The sequence below is a fragment of the Malus domestica genome, chromosome 13 (assembly GCF_042453785.1).
Source record: "Malus domestica chromosome 13, GDT2T_hap1".
NCBI classification, from domain to species: domain Eukaryota; kingdom Viridiplantae; phylum Streptophyta; class Magnoliopsida; order Rosales; family Rosaceae; genus Malus; species Malus domestica.
The window spans coordinates 13,186,230-13,201,479 of NC_091673.1; the positions used below are offsets into that span (position 1 = coordinate 13,186,230).

General features: G+C 36.2%; 1 protein-coding gene and 1 non-coding gene across 2 annotated transcripts; both read left to right on the forward strand.

Moving 5' to 3' along the window:
• Nucleotides 1–817: 817 nt before the first annotated feature.
• On the forward strand, nucleotides 818–1,014 carry LOC114820764 (U2 spliceosomal RNA). The gene has a single exon (XR_003768242.1). It is a non-coding gene; the product is annotated as a U2 spliceosomal RNA (small nuclear RNA).
• Nucleotides 1,015–3,472: 2,458 nt separating this feature from the next.
• On the forward strand, nucleotides 3,473–15,188 carry LOC103452907 (isoleucine--tRNA ligase, chloroplastic/mitochondrial-like). Its single transcript, XM_008392437.4, has 22 exons — nucleotides 3,473–3,747; nucleotides 4,790–4,988; nucleotides 5,159–5,313; nucleotides 5,394–5,495; nucleotides 6,209–6,278; nucleotides 6,524–6,636; nucleotides 6,804–6,872; nucleotides 7,134–7,241; nucleotides 7,648–7,798; nucleotides 8,512–8,740; nucleotides 8,864–9,150; nucleotides 9,258–9,394; nucleotides 9,813–9,960; nucleotides 10,340–10,471; nucleotides 10,953–11,081; nucleotides 11,744–11,871; nucleotides 11,973–12,131; nucleotides 12,933–13,058; nucleotides 13,509–13,582; nucleotides 13,736–13,985; nucleotides 14,420–14,599; nucleotides 14,694–15,188. The coding sequence occupies exons 1-22, from the start codon at nucleotides 3,661–3,663 to the stop codon at nucleotides 14,940–14,942; spliced, it is 3,282 nt and encodes a 1,093-aa protein (XP_008390659.2). The 5' UTR covers nucleotides 3,473–3,660; the 3' UTR covers nucleotides 14,943–15,188.
• The last annotated feature ends 62 nt before the right edge of the window (nucleotides 15,189–15,250 follow it).

The window sequence follows — 15,250 nt, forward strand, 5'->3', positions numbered from 1 at the left end:
CTGATTACAAGATGAAATTCGCACGTCACTTTACGTAGTTGTTATTAGCTCCTTTCCCTTGCTTATTCTCTTTAATGTAATGGCTACATAGTAGCTTTCCTTAAAGAGAGCATCAAAAGAACATTGTGAAATGTCATGAACTTTTATGTAGACCCGCCAAGTTTTATGAAGTTAGTATTAAGTGTCCAATTACTAGTTACAACTTAGTTTGAGATGGTTACATGTATTAATGCACATTTACCATCTTTAATAGGAAGCCTATATTTGGAGCACCCATTATATATTTTTAAGTAAAAAATGAGAGGTTTTATTCAGAGTATAAAAAAAATAGAAAGTGAATAAAACGACAAAAATTTTGTACCGAATTTAACACTTTTAACTTTTGATGCATTAGAATGCGGTTGTGGATGCTGAAGTCCCAAATTATAGTGTAGCAATTAACAACCCAAGAATCCATCATTGGATAAGACCTAGCATTAATTTGGATGATAATAATGTTTTGTCAAGTTTATATGGAGTAAAAGAAATGAATTTTGGAAACAGAGTATATCAATTGCTTTGTAATTTGTCAGAATACGTATGTAAGAGTAGAAATTATCTTTGTTTAATCATAAAAATTTGATCGCTATCCACAAATACATGTATATATAACCCCAAATAAATATGGCTCTATGTTAGTTCCAAGTCCCAGAGATGATTCACAAGTAGCAGCTCTCGCGGATAAACGTTTTGAGCGTTAAAGTCCCACATCGGCCGTGAGCAATAATTGAGCAAGCAAACAGGCGTATAAAATGAACACTCCAGCTCGTTTCTAATCATACCTTTCTCGGCCTTTTGGCTAAGATCAAGTGTAGTATCTGTTCTTATCAGTTTAATATCTGATACGTGGACCAATGGTTCACACGATATTAAATTAATTTTTCTGGGAGGAAGGGGTCCAACACAGTAGCTTGCTACTGGGATCTTCGCGTGTCGCCCTAGTGTTGCACTACTGCTAGGGCTGGCGCACTCCACCAAAACGAGTAAAATTTCCAAGTTCTTGTACTTGTAAATTTGAAGTTCCGTCTCAGACAAGGGGATCTTCAATTTATTCTTGTGATCAACAACGTTATATAAAATTTCCAGTTCCGTCATAAGCAGAGGGAAATTTTCTCTAACTTCTGTGTGTTCATTTGGAGTTAAAAATTAAATTAATAAATATGATTATTTTCTCGGTAATCTGTCTCAACCGCATTATTGTGTCCGAATTTCAACATTTCACGAAGTCGCAAATTGAATTCAAAACCCAAATTAAAAAGAAAGCAGAAAAAACCCAAACAATTTCTTCTTACCAAAAAAAGTCGGGCGGATAGGATATGAACATATCGTTTGGGACCATACTCATTTGACCCATCTCGTTGAACCATTAGTTATTTGCAGACACCGACGCCAGATCTGACCAGCGAGAGAGGAGAGATTTCAGAGGAGTCGAGCGCGGTTGTTGCACAGAGGGGATGGAGGCCATGGTCCATGGAGATATCGAACGACAAGCCCGTTGTCGTTGCCAATGGCGGTGGTGGCCAGGCTGTTGCCAGCGGCGGCGACGGTTGCGATGTCGCTACAGCTGAAAGAAGAAGAAGCTAAAGATAAAGAATTGGATTGTACTGAAAAAACGACGGCTTAGCGCCATTGTTGGTGATGGCCGCACGCCTAAAGGCGAAGAACGAGATTTGGGCGGCTGCGTTTGGGATTTTTTTTGGTTTCTTGTTGGGGATAAGGGTTCCCCATATGTTCCGGAAGTGTTGTGGCACAATTTGTGACGTGTCGAATTAGGAAGTCCAAATGGGCAGTGAAGTGGGCCCCGCGATGGTCATGTAGTCAATTAATTGAAAATGTTATGACATTGAAATGAAATTGTGAGTATGCATGAAATTGTATGTTTTAACGAAGAAATTGTAATGTTTTAAGTCTTAACGTTGTAGACAAATTAATGTGTCTGTTGCAGTATAAAATTCTTTATGCTAATTGTTCACAAATTCAATGGTTTAGCCATTTAGACTCGGCGCTTTTGTAAGAAACTTTTGCTGTTTACAAGCATTTTAGTCCCACATCGACCAAAAACAAAGAAAGCGTGTATTGAAAGTGAAATCAGGCTTCTTAACAATTTTCTCGGCCTTCGTAATCAAAAGAAATTGGGTATGTTTCCCATATCTTCTCGAGAAACAAGTGGGCTACGCAAAATTATGCTCAATTTCATATGCGTCAATTCCGTCGAGATCTCTTCTTTAGTTGGGGGACGAATCCGCACGAATTGGATATTTTGAGGAACATATCTAGAGAGAATTGGTTACATAATGTGTGGTTGTTAAACAAGTATCGGTTTTTTAGCAAGATACGGAATGCATCGTCCAATATTCAATATGATTCCACAAGATCTAATTTCATTCAAGTAACGGATTCTAGCCAAGGTCAAGTGGACCGCCTGACCAATTGATTGGTGACAACTTGTTATTGAGAAGTTTGGTAGAACGATGTAAGTGGATGACGAGGATGATTGATCATCAAAATCTGATGTTGCCATTGCCAAGTGCAAAACTTACGAGGGCTAAGCTAATTATCTTGACTTGAAGATTAAAGATATGGAAAAATGAATGATAGTTTTGATATGGATTAATAATTGTTACATCTATGTAAAAGCTAGAGTGTATATATTTAATTTTGATTTCTTTACACTAATGACAATTTTTAAAATTAGTATTTTTAATAACGCGCCTAAGCTGTTTCGGAAGCAAGGCGGCCATAAAAACATCTCTACTAAGTGGGAGTAGGCTTAAACTCGTCTAGACATGGTCGAGGCATGCCTGACACGTTCGACCGGCGTCCTCTCTATTTAAAGGTTGCCTAAATATGGATTTTTATCATTTGAAATCTGAAAGTTTTAGTTGCAAAGCCATTGCAATTTGAAGAAGACAACCTTGTTTAGATTGATTTCTTTTGCTAATTTTTCATTTTCTCTACTATTTTTTGTTTTCTTTAACTTTTTTTCTCTTTAAACTGACCCACCGATTGTTGTTTTTCAGCTGTCCAACATATTCTTTCAGTACATTCTCTCATCACATTTCTATAAAAGCATCTTACATCTTTATATTATTTTTTCTTAAAAACGTGATTGGCCAACAGGAAAAAAAAGAGAGCATCTTTTTACTTTTATTATTCTTTTTGTAATGTTAAATATTAAATACTAGTTTCTTAAATGTTATATTATCCTTGTTTTTCTTACCAAATAATGTGTTTGCACTTTAACATACACCCCAGTATCTTACCGAAAGAACAAATTCTACCTGTGAACATAGATTTTATGGTGTGAATTGAGTTTTATAAAACATGCAAGTTATGTTAAATTTCGTTTGGTAATACCTTTTTTTTCTTTTTTTTGGTGAACAAACAGGCCACTTAGTAAATAAATAAATTTTGAATAGAAATCCATACTATTAAGAAAATATATAAACAAATAAATGAAACGGGTTGAGCCCCGTTTCTTTGGCGGGTCGGAACCGGAAAAAACAAACGGCTGCAAGGTTTTGGCTGGTTTTATCCTCATTCGCATGGTGTTTCCCTCTTTCTGCTAACACTTCAGTGGTAGTCACAGTCCCCAGAAAAGGCGAAGAAGCTGCTCTTCCAATGAACTTCAAATCCTTCGCCGCCCACTCTTTGGCGCTCCAACCCAGGGAGGCCGCCATGGCTGCGATTCAAACCTCCCCCTACCGGGTATACACACTCACACGAGAAATATATCTGTATTGGATATACACGCGCACACCAGCACTTATTTTGAACTCACAGTTGAGTGTTCACTTTCTGTTTGGTTCCCGAGAAAATGTTAGGAAAGACTAGAAACACTTGGAAGTTTCGGGAGGGCCTTAAAATTGTTCTGCTTTCTGTTTGAGATTTCGAGCTTCGTCTTCTTCCTACATTTGTCCCATGGTTTCTGGGAAAAGGAACGCAGGTTTCAACTGTTTGAAGAACGTTTTGGGTTGCTTTTTTAAATTTGTGATGATTTTCAAAGTTGCGATTTTTGCTTTTTTAAATTTGTGGTGAAGTGATGATGTACTTGAATTTGGAATTTCAGTTTGAGTTTATACTAAAGTGGATTACAATTCGGTTTCATGTGTCTGCATAATGTTGCGATTTTTATCGGCATGTGAGAGTATGAGGCATTGTTAGGCTTTTTTTATTTTGGCGCATCAGTTGCTTGATGGAATGTCACACAGAGACTTTCGATGGCGTTCTCTATGGTCGGAGTTTTGAGTGTTTTTTTTTCTTTAATTCGGTACCAGATTGAGATAGAACAAATAGAAATTACGAAATGTATGCGGTCTCTTGTTTATTGTAAGTGAAATTCAAAAGTGAGAGAGCTGACAGAATTGATTTTTCAAGATTTGGAAACTGGCATTATTTTTTTCTTTCTATTTTACAAAGTGCAAAGGGAACTCTATAAATGCTCTTAACTTCTAATTGGAATTCGACAACCAAACCGAATCACAATGATGGTAATAACCAACTGTGAACAAATTGTACCTTACTATTAACAAATAAATTTAGATTCCCTTCCACAGTTCTGAATTGTTCAGTTTCTTTTCTTCTTCTGAACTTCTTTGGACATAATTTTTCTTGAAATAAATGGCTTGATTCATGATTGAGTTCAATTTCTCATTTAGACACTAGATTTGTATCTCATTTAACTCCATCTTAAATCTTCTTAATATTTTCTAATAAACAGAACTGACAAATTGTGTTGTACATGGATCAGGTTCTGTCGCCAAGAACTTGCTCATCCTTTAGGAGCACAGCTTCTGTTGGCTTATTTTATTTCAGAGATAGGTCTTCAGTTAAAGTATTCTCCCTCTTTAACATCGCACACTATTCTACGTATTCCAATGACGAGTTTGGTTCGTCCTCAAAGCGAAGATCTCGAGGACCTGTTATGGCCGCAAAGAAAGTAGCTGAAGGTGTTTTTCTGTGTTATTATTCTTCTTTCAAATTTGGTGCTTGTAGCGTTGATCTGTCACACGATTTCTAGAGAAGTCCTTTTGAAGTATTTGTAATTTTTGTCTGAAAACCAAACGCAATATTCCTTTTATTCTTCTCCTAATTATTTGGGTTGATTGTTGTTGTTTAGGGAGAAAGCAAGAAGAGGGAAAATACAAGCACACAGTTGAGCTGCCAAAGACATCATTTAGCATGAGAGCGAACTCTTTAATGCGAGAGCCTGAAATCCAAAAAATATGGGATGACAATCAAGTGTTCAAAAGAGTTATTGGTAAAAATACAGGGGTGAGTTTCATACCATGCCTTAGATTTAGGTATCTGTGACCTGGCGTGACTTATTGGCAGACTTTTGCTTTCTTGGTCAGGAAAATTTCATTCTTCACGATGGTCCTCCATATGCCAATGGAGATCTTCACATAGGCCATGCTTTAAATAAGATTTTAAAGGATTTTATCAATCGTTACAAGGTATTTATTCCTCCTGTACTTATCCATTCACTATGATATTTTTACACATATTTGACATTCATTTTCAGCTGTGACTGTGAGTGAGGTAATTTGGATAGAAATTACTTAGGATTGACCAGTTTGGCTTGATTTGTCTTTATTGAGAGTGACCAATCAATCAAACAGTTGGACCACTCACAAACAAAGGTTTCCCTTGAAAACAACTTTGAAACTGAAAAGTGTTGGTAAACCAAGTTTTAATTAATTAAAAAGGATTGTTCCAGATCACCAATTGCTTACTAGCTTTTCGTATACATGCTTGGCCAATGTTAATATTCTAGCACATATCTTATATGTTCCAAAATGAATTGAACGCTTGCACGAGAATTTTAGCTCTCATTTGAAGAACATGGTGATATCTTGATTTCATTTGTTTCTGCAGTTCTTTTAAGTATCAGAATAGGTATAACATTACAACTTTGGATGCTGGTTAAGAAAATAAAAAAGCATGAGAGTTTCATGCTGCCTTACAGTTATTTATTCAACTAACATTTTGACAAACTCTTCTCATAACATACTAAAATAAATAAAACAAAACAGCTTTAGTTACATAAACCCAGACCCTATCCTCTTTATACATGCAAACTAAGCTACATTTGATTGGCTGTCAAAGCTCAATGACCCTTTCACAAAAATAAGTAAAGTTCATTCCTGTATTCTTTTTCTGTGGGCAGCTTCTTCAAAATTATAAGGTTCATTATGTGCCTGGTTGGGATTGTCATGGCTTACCAATTGAGTTGAAAGGCAAGTAATGTTTCGATCATATTCATTTATGTCTCATGAAAACCACTTTCAGAGGGAAAATAAGTTGAAGGGTTCTGTTGAATCCTCTCAGTTTTCCTAATGTAGCCTTAATTGCTAGAAATCAAGGTTTTTATTTTTTTAATTAATTTTTTTTATTGAGAAGTAGAAATCCAGTTTGAGTACATTAGGTTTATTTTCCTGGGTGAATGTGCTGATTAACTTGGGCATCATTTCGATCATTTCAGTTCTGCAATCACTTGATCAAGCTGCTCGAAAGGATCTTACACCAATAAAGTTGAGAGCAAAGGCAGCTAAATTTGCCAAGCAAACTGTTAAAACTCAGATGGAATCATTTAAGGTAAATACCCTTTATCGTCTCTCACATTAACTGTTTGTTTCTTGGCTCTATAAGAGTGATTCTTTGCAGATTATTTTCTTGACCCTTTAGGCTTAATTTGCAATTTAATTATGTTGAATCCACTGCTTGGAATAGTCTTGAACATTGATTGTTTCATCTGATTGCAGCGTTATGGAGTGTGGGCAGACTGGAATAATCCTTACCTAACTCTTGATCCAGAATATGAAGCTGCTCAGGTAGTTACAATGTTCATGATTTATTTGTAGACAATTTAAAGTTTTAAACTGAATGTAACCTCTAGAAGATGGTCAACAACCTATACTGTGGTAAAAAAATGTCTACTAATGGACTTCAGATAGCATTCTTTTTTGTCTAACAAACATTAAAAGGAGAAATTAAGAGGCCTAAACTTGCTCATCATTCTGTTTAAGGATGTTGATCTTGTATGTGGTTGAGTCAGTACACGTTTGTCTCATTTGTGTCGTATCATTTCCTAGATAGAAGTATTTGGCCAGATGGTCCTTCAAGGTTTCATCTACAGAGGCAGGAAACCAGTTCACTGGAGCCCCTCATCACGAACTGCTCTTGCAGAGGCTGAGTTGGAGGTAAATTTTTTTCTGCTTAATGTAAGTATATAGAAAATGTCACTGCTATGACATGTGCAGTTTGTTACTCTGTGGAGCTTCTGAACAGTTCTGAATTCTGACCAGGCTTAGATTGTGCTCTATCTCATGTTCACGTCTATGTATAAATGTGCTTTATTTATCCAGAGAAAACGGTTCATATGGCCTTCAAGATTTTCCAGTTAATTAATATTATAGACCTGGTACAGAATCATAGATTCCTTCATGTTTTCCTTTCATAATGTTTTTTCCATCCTTCTGTAAAATGCTGTCACTTTCTTGTGATGCTTTTGTAAAAGGATGTCAATTTTCATGTATTATCTCATTTTTCTTTCATACATTGTATTGGTATAGTTCCTATTTACTTGACTGAAACTTTTATTTGCAGTATCCAGAGGGGCATGTTTCGAGAAGCATATATGCCATTTTCAAATTGGTCAGTGCCTCTCCAACTTCAGGTGGCTTATTAAATGAGTATTTCCCAGATGTGTGCTTGGCCATTTGGACAACAACTCCCTGGACTATTCCAGCCAATGCTGGTGAGTGCCTATTCCAAAAATCTAAATTATTGGTAGCAGCATATTACTTCAGTATTTTTGTACAGTTTTTACTCGTTATATTAGTCTTTTTCGTTTGTATGGATCTCGAGGTGATAACAGCATACTAAACCATAGTATTTGGTTAAACTCATCTATGCTTATAATATCCATCTCTATTCTTTACAATAAGCTGTTTACTGAAGCTGCCTGTAGTTATTCTGCTAAAATTTTCTTCAGCCTAGATTTTGCAAAAGAAACTTCTTGATCTTAAGTTGTTATTAGTCAGTCATCTTTGTTCTTAATCTGTTTTATGCCTTGAATAGAAATAGTGTCAACTGTTTGTAATTAAGCATTAGCTTGATTTGGAAATTTGGATGAACTGACTTGGAAGAGAATGTACCATTAAAATCTTGGCCTCTTCTCACTTGTAAATTGTAATATAACTTGCTACACAGTTATTTATAATTAAACATCAGCTTGATTTGGAAATTTGGATGAACTGACTTTGAAAAGATGTACCATTAAAATCTTTGCCTCTTCTCACTTGTAATATAACTTGGTACACAGTTATGGATTCTCATCTTGCTGGTAATTGGTGTTAATTAATATGTCTTTTCCTACATAATTAAGCATTCCCACTTGTAGATATGACATATGAGCACCTTCCTTGGTCATTTAAGTAATAATTTTACTGTCCCTGTTTCATTTCACAGCGGTGGCTGTGAATGCCAAGCTTTTATATGCCATCGTTGAAGTACAGTCACTCCCAGAAGATTCTTTATCTGATGGAAATAAAAAGGGAAGGTCTGGAAATCTTTTGAAGGAAGAAAAGAAGCCTTTCCTTATTGTTGCTTCAGATCTTGTGCCAGCGTTAGAATCAAAATGGGGTGTGAAGCTTGTTGTTAGGAAAAGGGTGTCGGGTTCAGATCTTGAAAACTGCAGGTTATGGATTTAAAATGATACCTACGAAGAGATGTATTTATTTAACATAATTACCTCCCTTTTTTAATCACGGATGAAACTGAAAACTATTGACTGAGGTGTGATTTCTAATTTTCATTTCAGGTATGTCCATCCGGTTTTTAATAGGGAATGCCCCGTTGTCATTGGAGGAGATTATATTACAACAGAATCAGGAACAGGACTGGTCCATACAGCTCCTGGACATGGCCAGGAGGATTATGTCACTGGCCAGAAGTACGGACTACCTATGCTTTCTCCTGTAGATGATGATGGAAGGTTCACTGAAGAAGCTGGAAAGTTTTGTGGGCTTGATGTACTTGCTGATGGTAATATTGCTGTCATGAAATACTTGGATGAACATTTATCAATTATCATGGAAGAATCCTACCGTAAGTTCTTTCTTTCCCTTGAGCATCATAAGGGAACTTTCCTATTATTTTTTCTTTCGGGTTATTGCAAGCTGAGTCAGTGACAAGCTCTTCCTTCTGTTATGCAGAGCATAAGTATCCATATGACTGGAGAACAAAAAAACCCACAATATTTAGGGCAACTGAGCAATGGTTTGCTTCGGTAGAAGGGTTTCGTGAGGCTGTTATGGATGCAATTGGTCATGTAAAATGGATTCCACCTAAGGTATTCGTGGGGACGGCATAATGGGCTAGTCTTGTATGACTTTATTTATTGTATGCATAATAAGGTCATTTTAGTTATCTCGGGCTCTTACATAGTTATTGTGCCCTTTGCCAGCTTGTTCTTGCTGTTCAGTGTTGCTTCATCATCTAGCAGAATTTGAATCCTTGTTTTTGCAGTGTTTCCGAGTACTATATGACATCTTCAACTGCATTTCCTTCACTCATACTTAGCACAAGTCCCAATTCGCCTTCATTAAACTTAATAAGCGGTTCAGTTCAGCCTGCCTAGATGGAAAATGTGCTTGGAATTGTGAAGTTTATGTATTATGTTTTCCTAGGAGTTTTACTGATTTAGCAGTTTTAGATTTAGTCATTATTTATAGGTCTGGATTTACATTAGTTTGAATGCTATTATTCAGGCAGAAAACAGAATTTCTGCAATGACTTCCAGCCGCTCTGATTGGTGTATATCGCGGCAAAGGACATGGGGTGTTCCAATTCCAGTCTTTTATCATGTGGAGTCAAGGGAACCTCTGATGAATGAAGAGACTATTGAGCATATCAAGTGTAAGAGCCAGTTAGATTTACACTTCCTCTTTCTGTCTACTTATTTCCAAATATTATACTTATTTCCAAATATTAGTGTCTAATTAAGATCTTATAGAAATTAATATTTGCTTTAATTTTGAGCATCAGTTGTGAATATTTCCAACTGCATATGAGATGAGGGTTTTCTCACTTTTTCTAATGCATGGTGTCTGTCTGGCACACACAGGTGTGTATTTGTGTGCTTTTAGTACATATAAGAACTAAGAAGATAGATCAATGAATGAATATCCAATATACAAAGACTGCTCGAATGATTAGCCTACTTTTAATTGTTTTAAAGATGAATGGTGTATTTAATAGGTTAAATTTTGATTCTTTCAGTCCTCTGTTTTTGCAGCGATAATATCTGAAAAGGGTAGTGATGCGTGGTGGTACATGAAGGTCGAGGATCTTCTCCCTGATAAATATCGTGATAAAGCATCTGATTATGAAAAGGGGACTGATACAATGGATGTATGGTTTGATTCAGGTATTGATGTAGTTTTTATTTAACCTTGTCAGCTCTACCTTGTGCTGCTATATAAGAATATTCTCTATTACTTGGTAATGGCATGAATATAGATAGATAATTTCATCATTGATGATTTTCCCTTACAGAAGGGTAGTCTGGAAATATCTCATTTTGCATCTCAATCCATTTGTATCTTCGTGGTCATTTTTATCACATTGATATATGCAACTTCACTTGTTAGGTTGAAACATATAGTGGTTCGTTGTTGGTTCTTTTGTATAGTTGCCTTGCCTATACCAGAACATAATTTTTTCTCGGTCAAATATTCCAGAACATAATTGAACTTTGTCTTTTCGCTTACCATATTATTTATTGGGATCAGTCGGTGTTTACTACTTTGGATGCGTGTACATAACTGCATCTAACCTTTTCAGTTCTGTAATTTAATCTTTTATGTTTCTATACATGTATTTAAGTAAATGGTTAAGTTCTATTTCAGGCTCTTCTTGGGCTGCAGTGTTGGGGAAAAGAAATAGCCATAGTCTTCCTGCAGATTTGTACCTTGAGGGTATGGATCAGCATCGTGGGTGGTTCCAAAGTTCTTTGCTAACAAGTGTTGCTACTAAAGGTAATGAGAATCTGGACATGTTCATTTATCCTCACTATGCATTATAACATTGAAACTGGTTTTCTTAATAATAATTAATAACCAATAAAACAGAGGGTTGATTTTTATTTTTTAAATTTTATTTTGTGTAAATAGCACATTTTTGCATTACTCCTCGTGTTTGAAATGTGATTAATTTTGGGGAGGTGTCATATACACATTTTCGATGGAAGTCTTCTTCTTTATTTAAGACAATTAAACATCCTGTGGTTCCCTTCACCCATACCTGATGTAGGATAAATATGTTTAAAAAGGCCGCATTAATCCTTCCATTGCATTATCTTCATACCCTTGACTATGAGTATTGGCATCATAGCTTAATAAAAATAGTACATTGAGAATGCAAACCAGACTTAGATTGGTTGCCAGGTAAGATCTTTGGAATTAAATCTTGACCGCTGCATTGTAGTGATTATAATGTAGTCTAGTCTCTAACTACAGTAGTTGAACGCTGAGGGAAATGGTATGTAATTTAAATAGTTTCAGCAATGCTAGTATATAATTGTTTATGTCCAGGTGTTCATTCTTCTGATTTTAAGCCACAGAGGCTATTTTCATTTTAGAGAGAAGTATTTGTTTCAAACAGTGACACTGCTTGAATCTGTTACTTTGCTTTGATACAGGAAAGGCTCCATATTCCAGTGTTATAACACATGGATTTGTATTGGATGAGAAAGGTTTGAAAATGAGCAAATCTTTGGGTAATGTAGTAGATCCACGGACTGTGATTGAAGGAGGGAAGAACCAAAAGGTAAGTAATTGTTGTGAAGTAAATTTAAACCTACTCAATTACCATCTGAATCAATCTTCAACAGTATCTGCATACTAAAGTCTTCATTTCTCTGCTGGCAGGATGGCTATGGAGCGGATGTCCTGCGTCTTTGGGTTTCTAGTGTAGATTATACAGGCGATGTTACAATCGGCCCTCAAATTCTCCGTCAAATGTCAGATATTTATAGGAAGACGCGAGGAACATTGAGATACCTTTTGGGAAATCTTCATGATTGGAATGTATGTTCAACTTTCACAATCAGTGCTTTTGAATTCAGATGTCTGACCCTATAAAAAATTCTACATGTTTAGTCATCTTAAGAATCCCAGCTTTACTACCTCTTGCTGGATAACTATCTCTTAATCCCAAATACACAGATTGGTGCACATGCTCACAAAGGTATAAAATATCGATGATATCGGAAATATCGGTAGTCCAAAAACACGGAAATTTTGATGGAAATATCGGGATATTATCGATATCGATAATAATTGAATAAAAACCACGGAAATTGTAAGAAAAACTTGGAAATTTTTATTGAAACTTTGCAGGATGTTTATTTAGTCAATTATCTATTAGTTTATCACAAAAAATTGGAAGGAAATGCATTGCATGATGGATTTAACTGATTTAAGTTGATTATATAGCGAGCTGGCAAACATTGTGAGTGTAGAAAATATGTAGTAATTAATGAAAGAAGTTTAAACACACCATAATCATTTATATATAATGAATTAGTACAATATTTTACACTTTATACATTGCATGGTAAGATACATAAGTGACTTAGTACCACATAGAGTTCCTATCAAGGTCTAAAATATCGATGATATCGGAAATGTCGGTAGTCCAAAAACACGGAAATTTCGATGGAAATATCGGGATAATATCGATATTTTAAACCTTGCTCACAACTCATGTATAAAACCTGTTTATTGCTTCTTTTTGTAAGTCTATGCTGCAAGTGACAATGCTGTTTCAGGCAGTTTTATCTCTTGGTCTGTTGTTTTCACTTATACATAACTACATCATTTTGGCAGGCTGATAGTGCTATCTCTTACCACGATCTTCCCATGATTGATCAGTACGCACTGTTTCAGCTTGAAATTTTTGTGAAAAACAGTAAAGAGTGCTACGAAAACTATCAGTTCTTTAAGATATTTCAGGTGAACTTTCTCTTAAGCCTTTTGATTTGATTTAGTTATGTTTCTGTTTAAAGTGTATAGTTTTATGGTCAATTAAATGATAGCATTGCATGTGAGGCTTTGTTTCTCGAAATGGCTCCTAGAAATATATGTTCACGGATGTAGCAACTTTGGATTATCTTTCGGTTGCCATTATGGCTGACCAAAGTTGAGTACTTTGTACATAAACCAAATAATAGTTGAAGAAAAGAGTGTAAATGTATGGTGGGTCTTACATCCCCTTTGAAATAAATCTTACCATTGTTGTTTTCATACTGCGATGGCAATCTGAGCCATTGTAAAAATCATTTAAAAATGCATAGCAATAGTTGCCATTAGTTGGTACTGAATCCTGATTGTATGTCAACTTAGCCCCCTTAATTTAGCTGGAATTCCATGCAACTATCTAATTAGCTTTCTTCATATTCTCAGATCATACAGCGGTTTGTTGTCGTTGACCTGTCAAATTTCTATTTTGATGTCGCCAAAGATCGGCTTTATGTTGGGTAATTCACCTCCTGCTCTATCTACCAGTTTCTAGGCATCTGCATAACTCTTGTACCTTCCATTGATCTGTCACCCTCGTGATGTTCATATGCTTTTACATTGCAAGTCTTCATTTTCTAGAATTAGAGATGAAGCATAGTTTATCATTTCAGGGGTACAAGTAGTTTTACTAGAAGAAGTTGTCAAACAGTTCTTGCAGCACTTCTCCTCTCTGTAGTGAGAGTGATTGCTCCGATATTACCTCATTTGGCTGAAGATGTATGGCAAAACCTTCCGTTCCAGTACACTGACGATGATGGCTCTGCTGCCAAATTTGTTTTTGAATCAAGATGGCCAGCTTTGAACAACACATGGCTCTCTCTTTCGAAAGAGGAAACTAATTTCTGGGAAAAGGTTCTTGAGGTAATCACCATTCTGTTTAATGTTCTTCACACATTAGTACAATTTGGGGTTTGTGCAGTCCATGTCCTTGTGACATATTACAACTGAGTTGTTTAAGGGAAAACCTTGGAAAATTTAAACTCCAGTTTCTTATTGGTTGTCAGTAAAAAAATTAACGATCTCATAAACTTGATGCTCTTGAATCTCATCGTCTATTGTTCCTCTCTAAGCCAAAATTAACGATAACATACACTTGATGCTCTTGGTTGTCTGGTTTTGACATTTCGTTCTTGTTTACTTTCTTTTCCTGACAGGTTTTATTCACCTGTAAAATAATCAGATAAATCTAGATTCTAATGTTAGAAGTGCTCTTAGAACAATGAAAGAAATGCCACGGTTGATATCTGTCTCTGATGTATTTCACTTGTTTCTAATGCGTATGCACTTGTGAGCAGTTGAGAACTGAGGTGAACAAAGTCCTGGAGGTTGCTCGTACGGAAAAGCTAATTGGCTCTAGTTTAGATGCCAAGGTCTACCTTCACACTTCGGATTCCGGTCTGGCCTCTAGATTAGGTGAAATGTCTGAGGCCAACAACGACGCAGACACACTGCATCGCATATTCATAACATCTCAGGTAAGTTCAAATTCCTACTCGCTGGTTCACCTGGTAGCTAAACAGACATGATCCGCCCTCTGATCACTATTTACATTTGTTTATATGAATGCAGGCAGAGGTTCTTCCTTCGTTGGAAGATGAGCTGATTGCGAACATACCTCACAAAGGAGAATACCTCATCGAAGAAAACGTCAAAGTCTGGATCGGAGTGTCTCGTGCCGAGGGCTTAAAGTGCGAAAGATGCTGGAATTATTCACCTCAAGTTGGTTCCTTTCCAGAGCACAGCACGCTTTGCGGCCGCTGCTATAATGTGGTAAATGTTCAACAATCTCCATCTCCAGCTGTAGCTGTGGTCAGTTGAGATTCCGTCAGTTCGACATTTGCTCCGATTCCCTTCCTTTCTGGGTTGAGCAGACAAGCGTAGAGCATATTGCTTAGAGCTGCATTTGTACAGACTACAGAGCATCATTGAAGGTTTTGACGAATATTTCAATCAATACAATAATCCAAGTGTTGTACGGAAAATCCCTCCATTTTTTAGGAAACTACAAGGTCCAACTACAATGGTACTTTAATGCAGGATCTAACCGTTGATTTTTCGGACCAATCACAAGTATTATATTGACAGTGAAGAGCACGCCGAGAGTTTAACCGGACAAGGACTGGGAT

Coding starts and splice junctions, on each gene's coding strand:
- LOC103452907 (XM_008392437.4), top strand. CDS start 3,661: ATGAACTTCAAATCCTTCGCCGCCCACTCTTTGGCGCTCCAACCCAGG. Junction 11,872..11,972: donor AAGGAGGGAAGAACCAAAAG/GTAAGTAATTGT, acceptor CTCTGCTGGCAG/GATGGCTATGGAGCGGATGT. Junction 14,600..14,693: donor GCATATTCATAACATCTCAG/GTAAGTTCAAAT, acceptor ATATGAATGCAG/GCAGAGGTTCTTCCTTCGTT.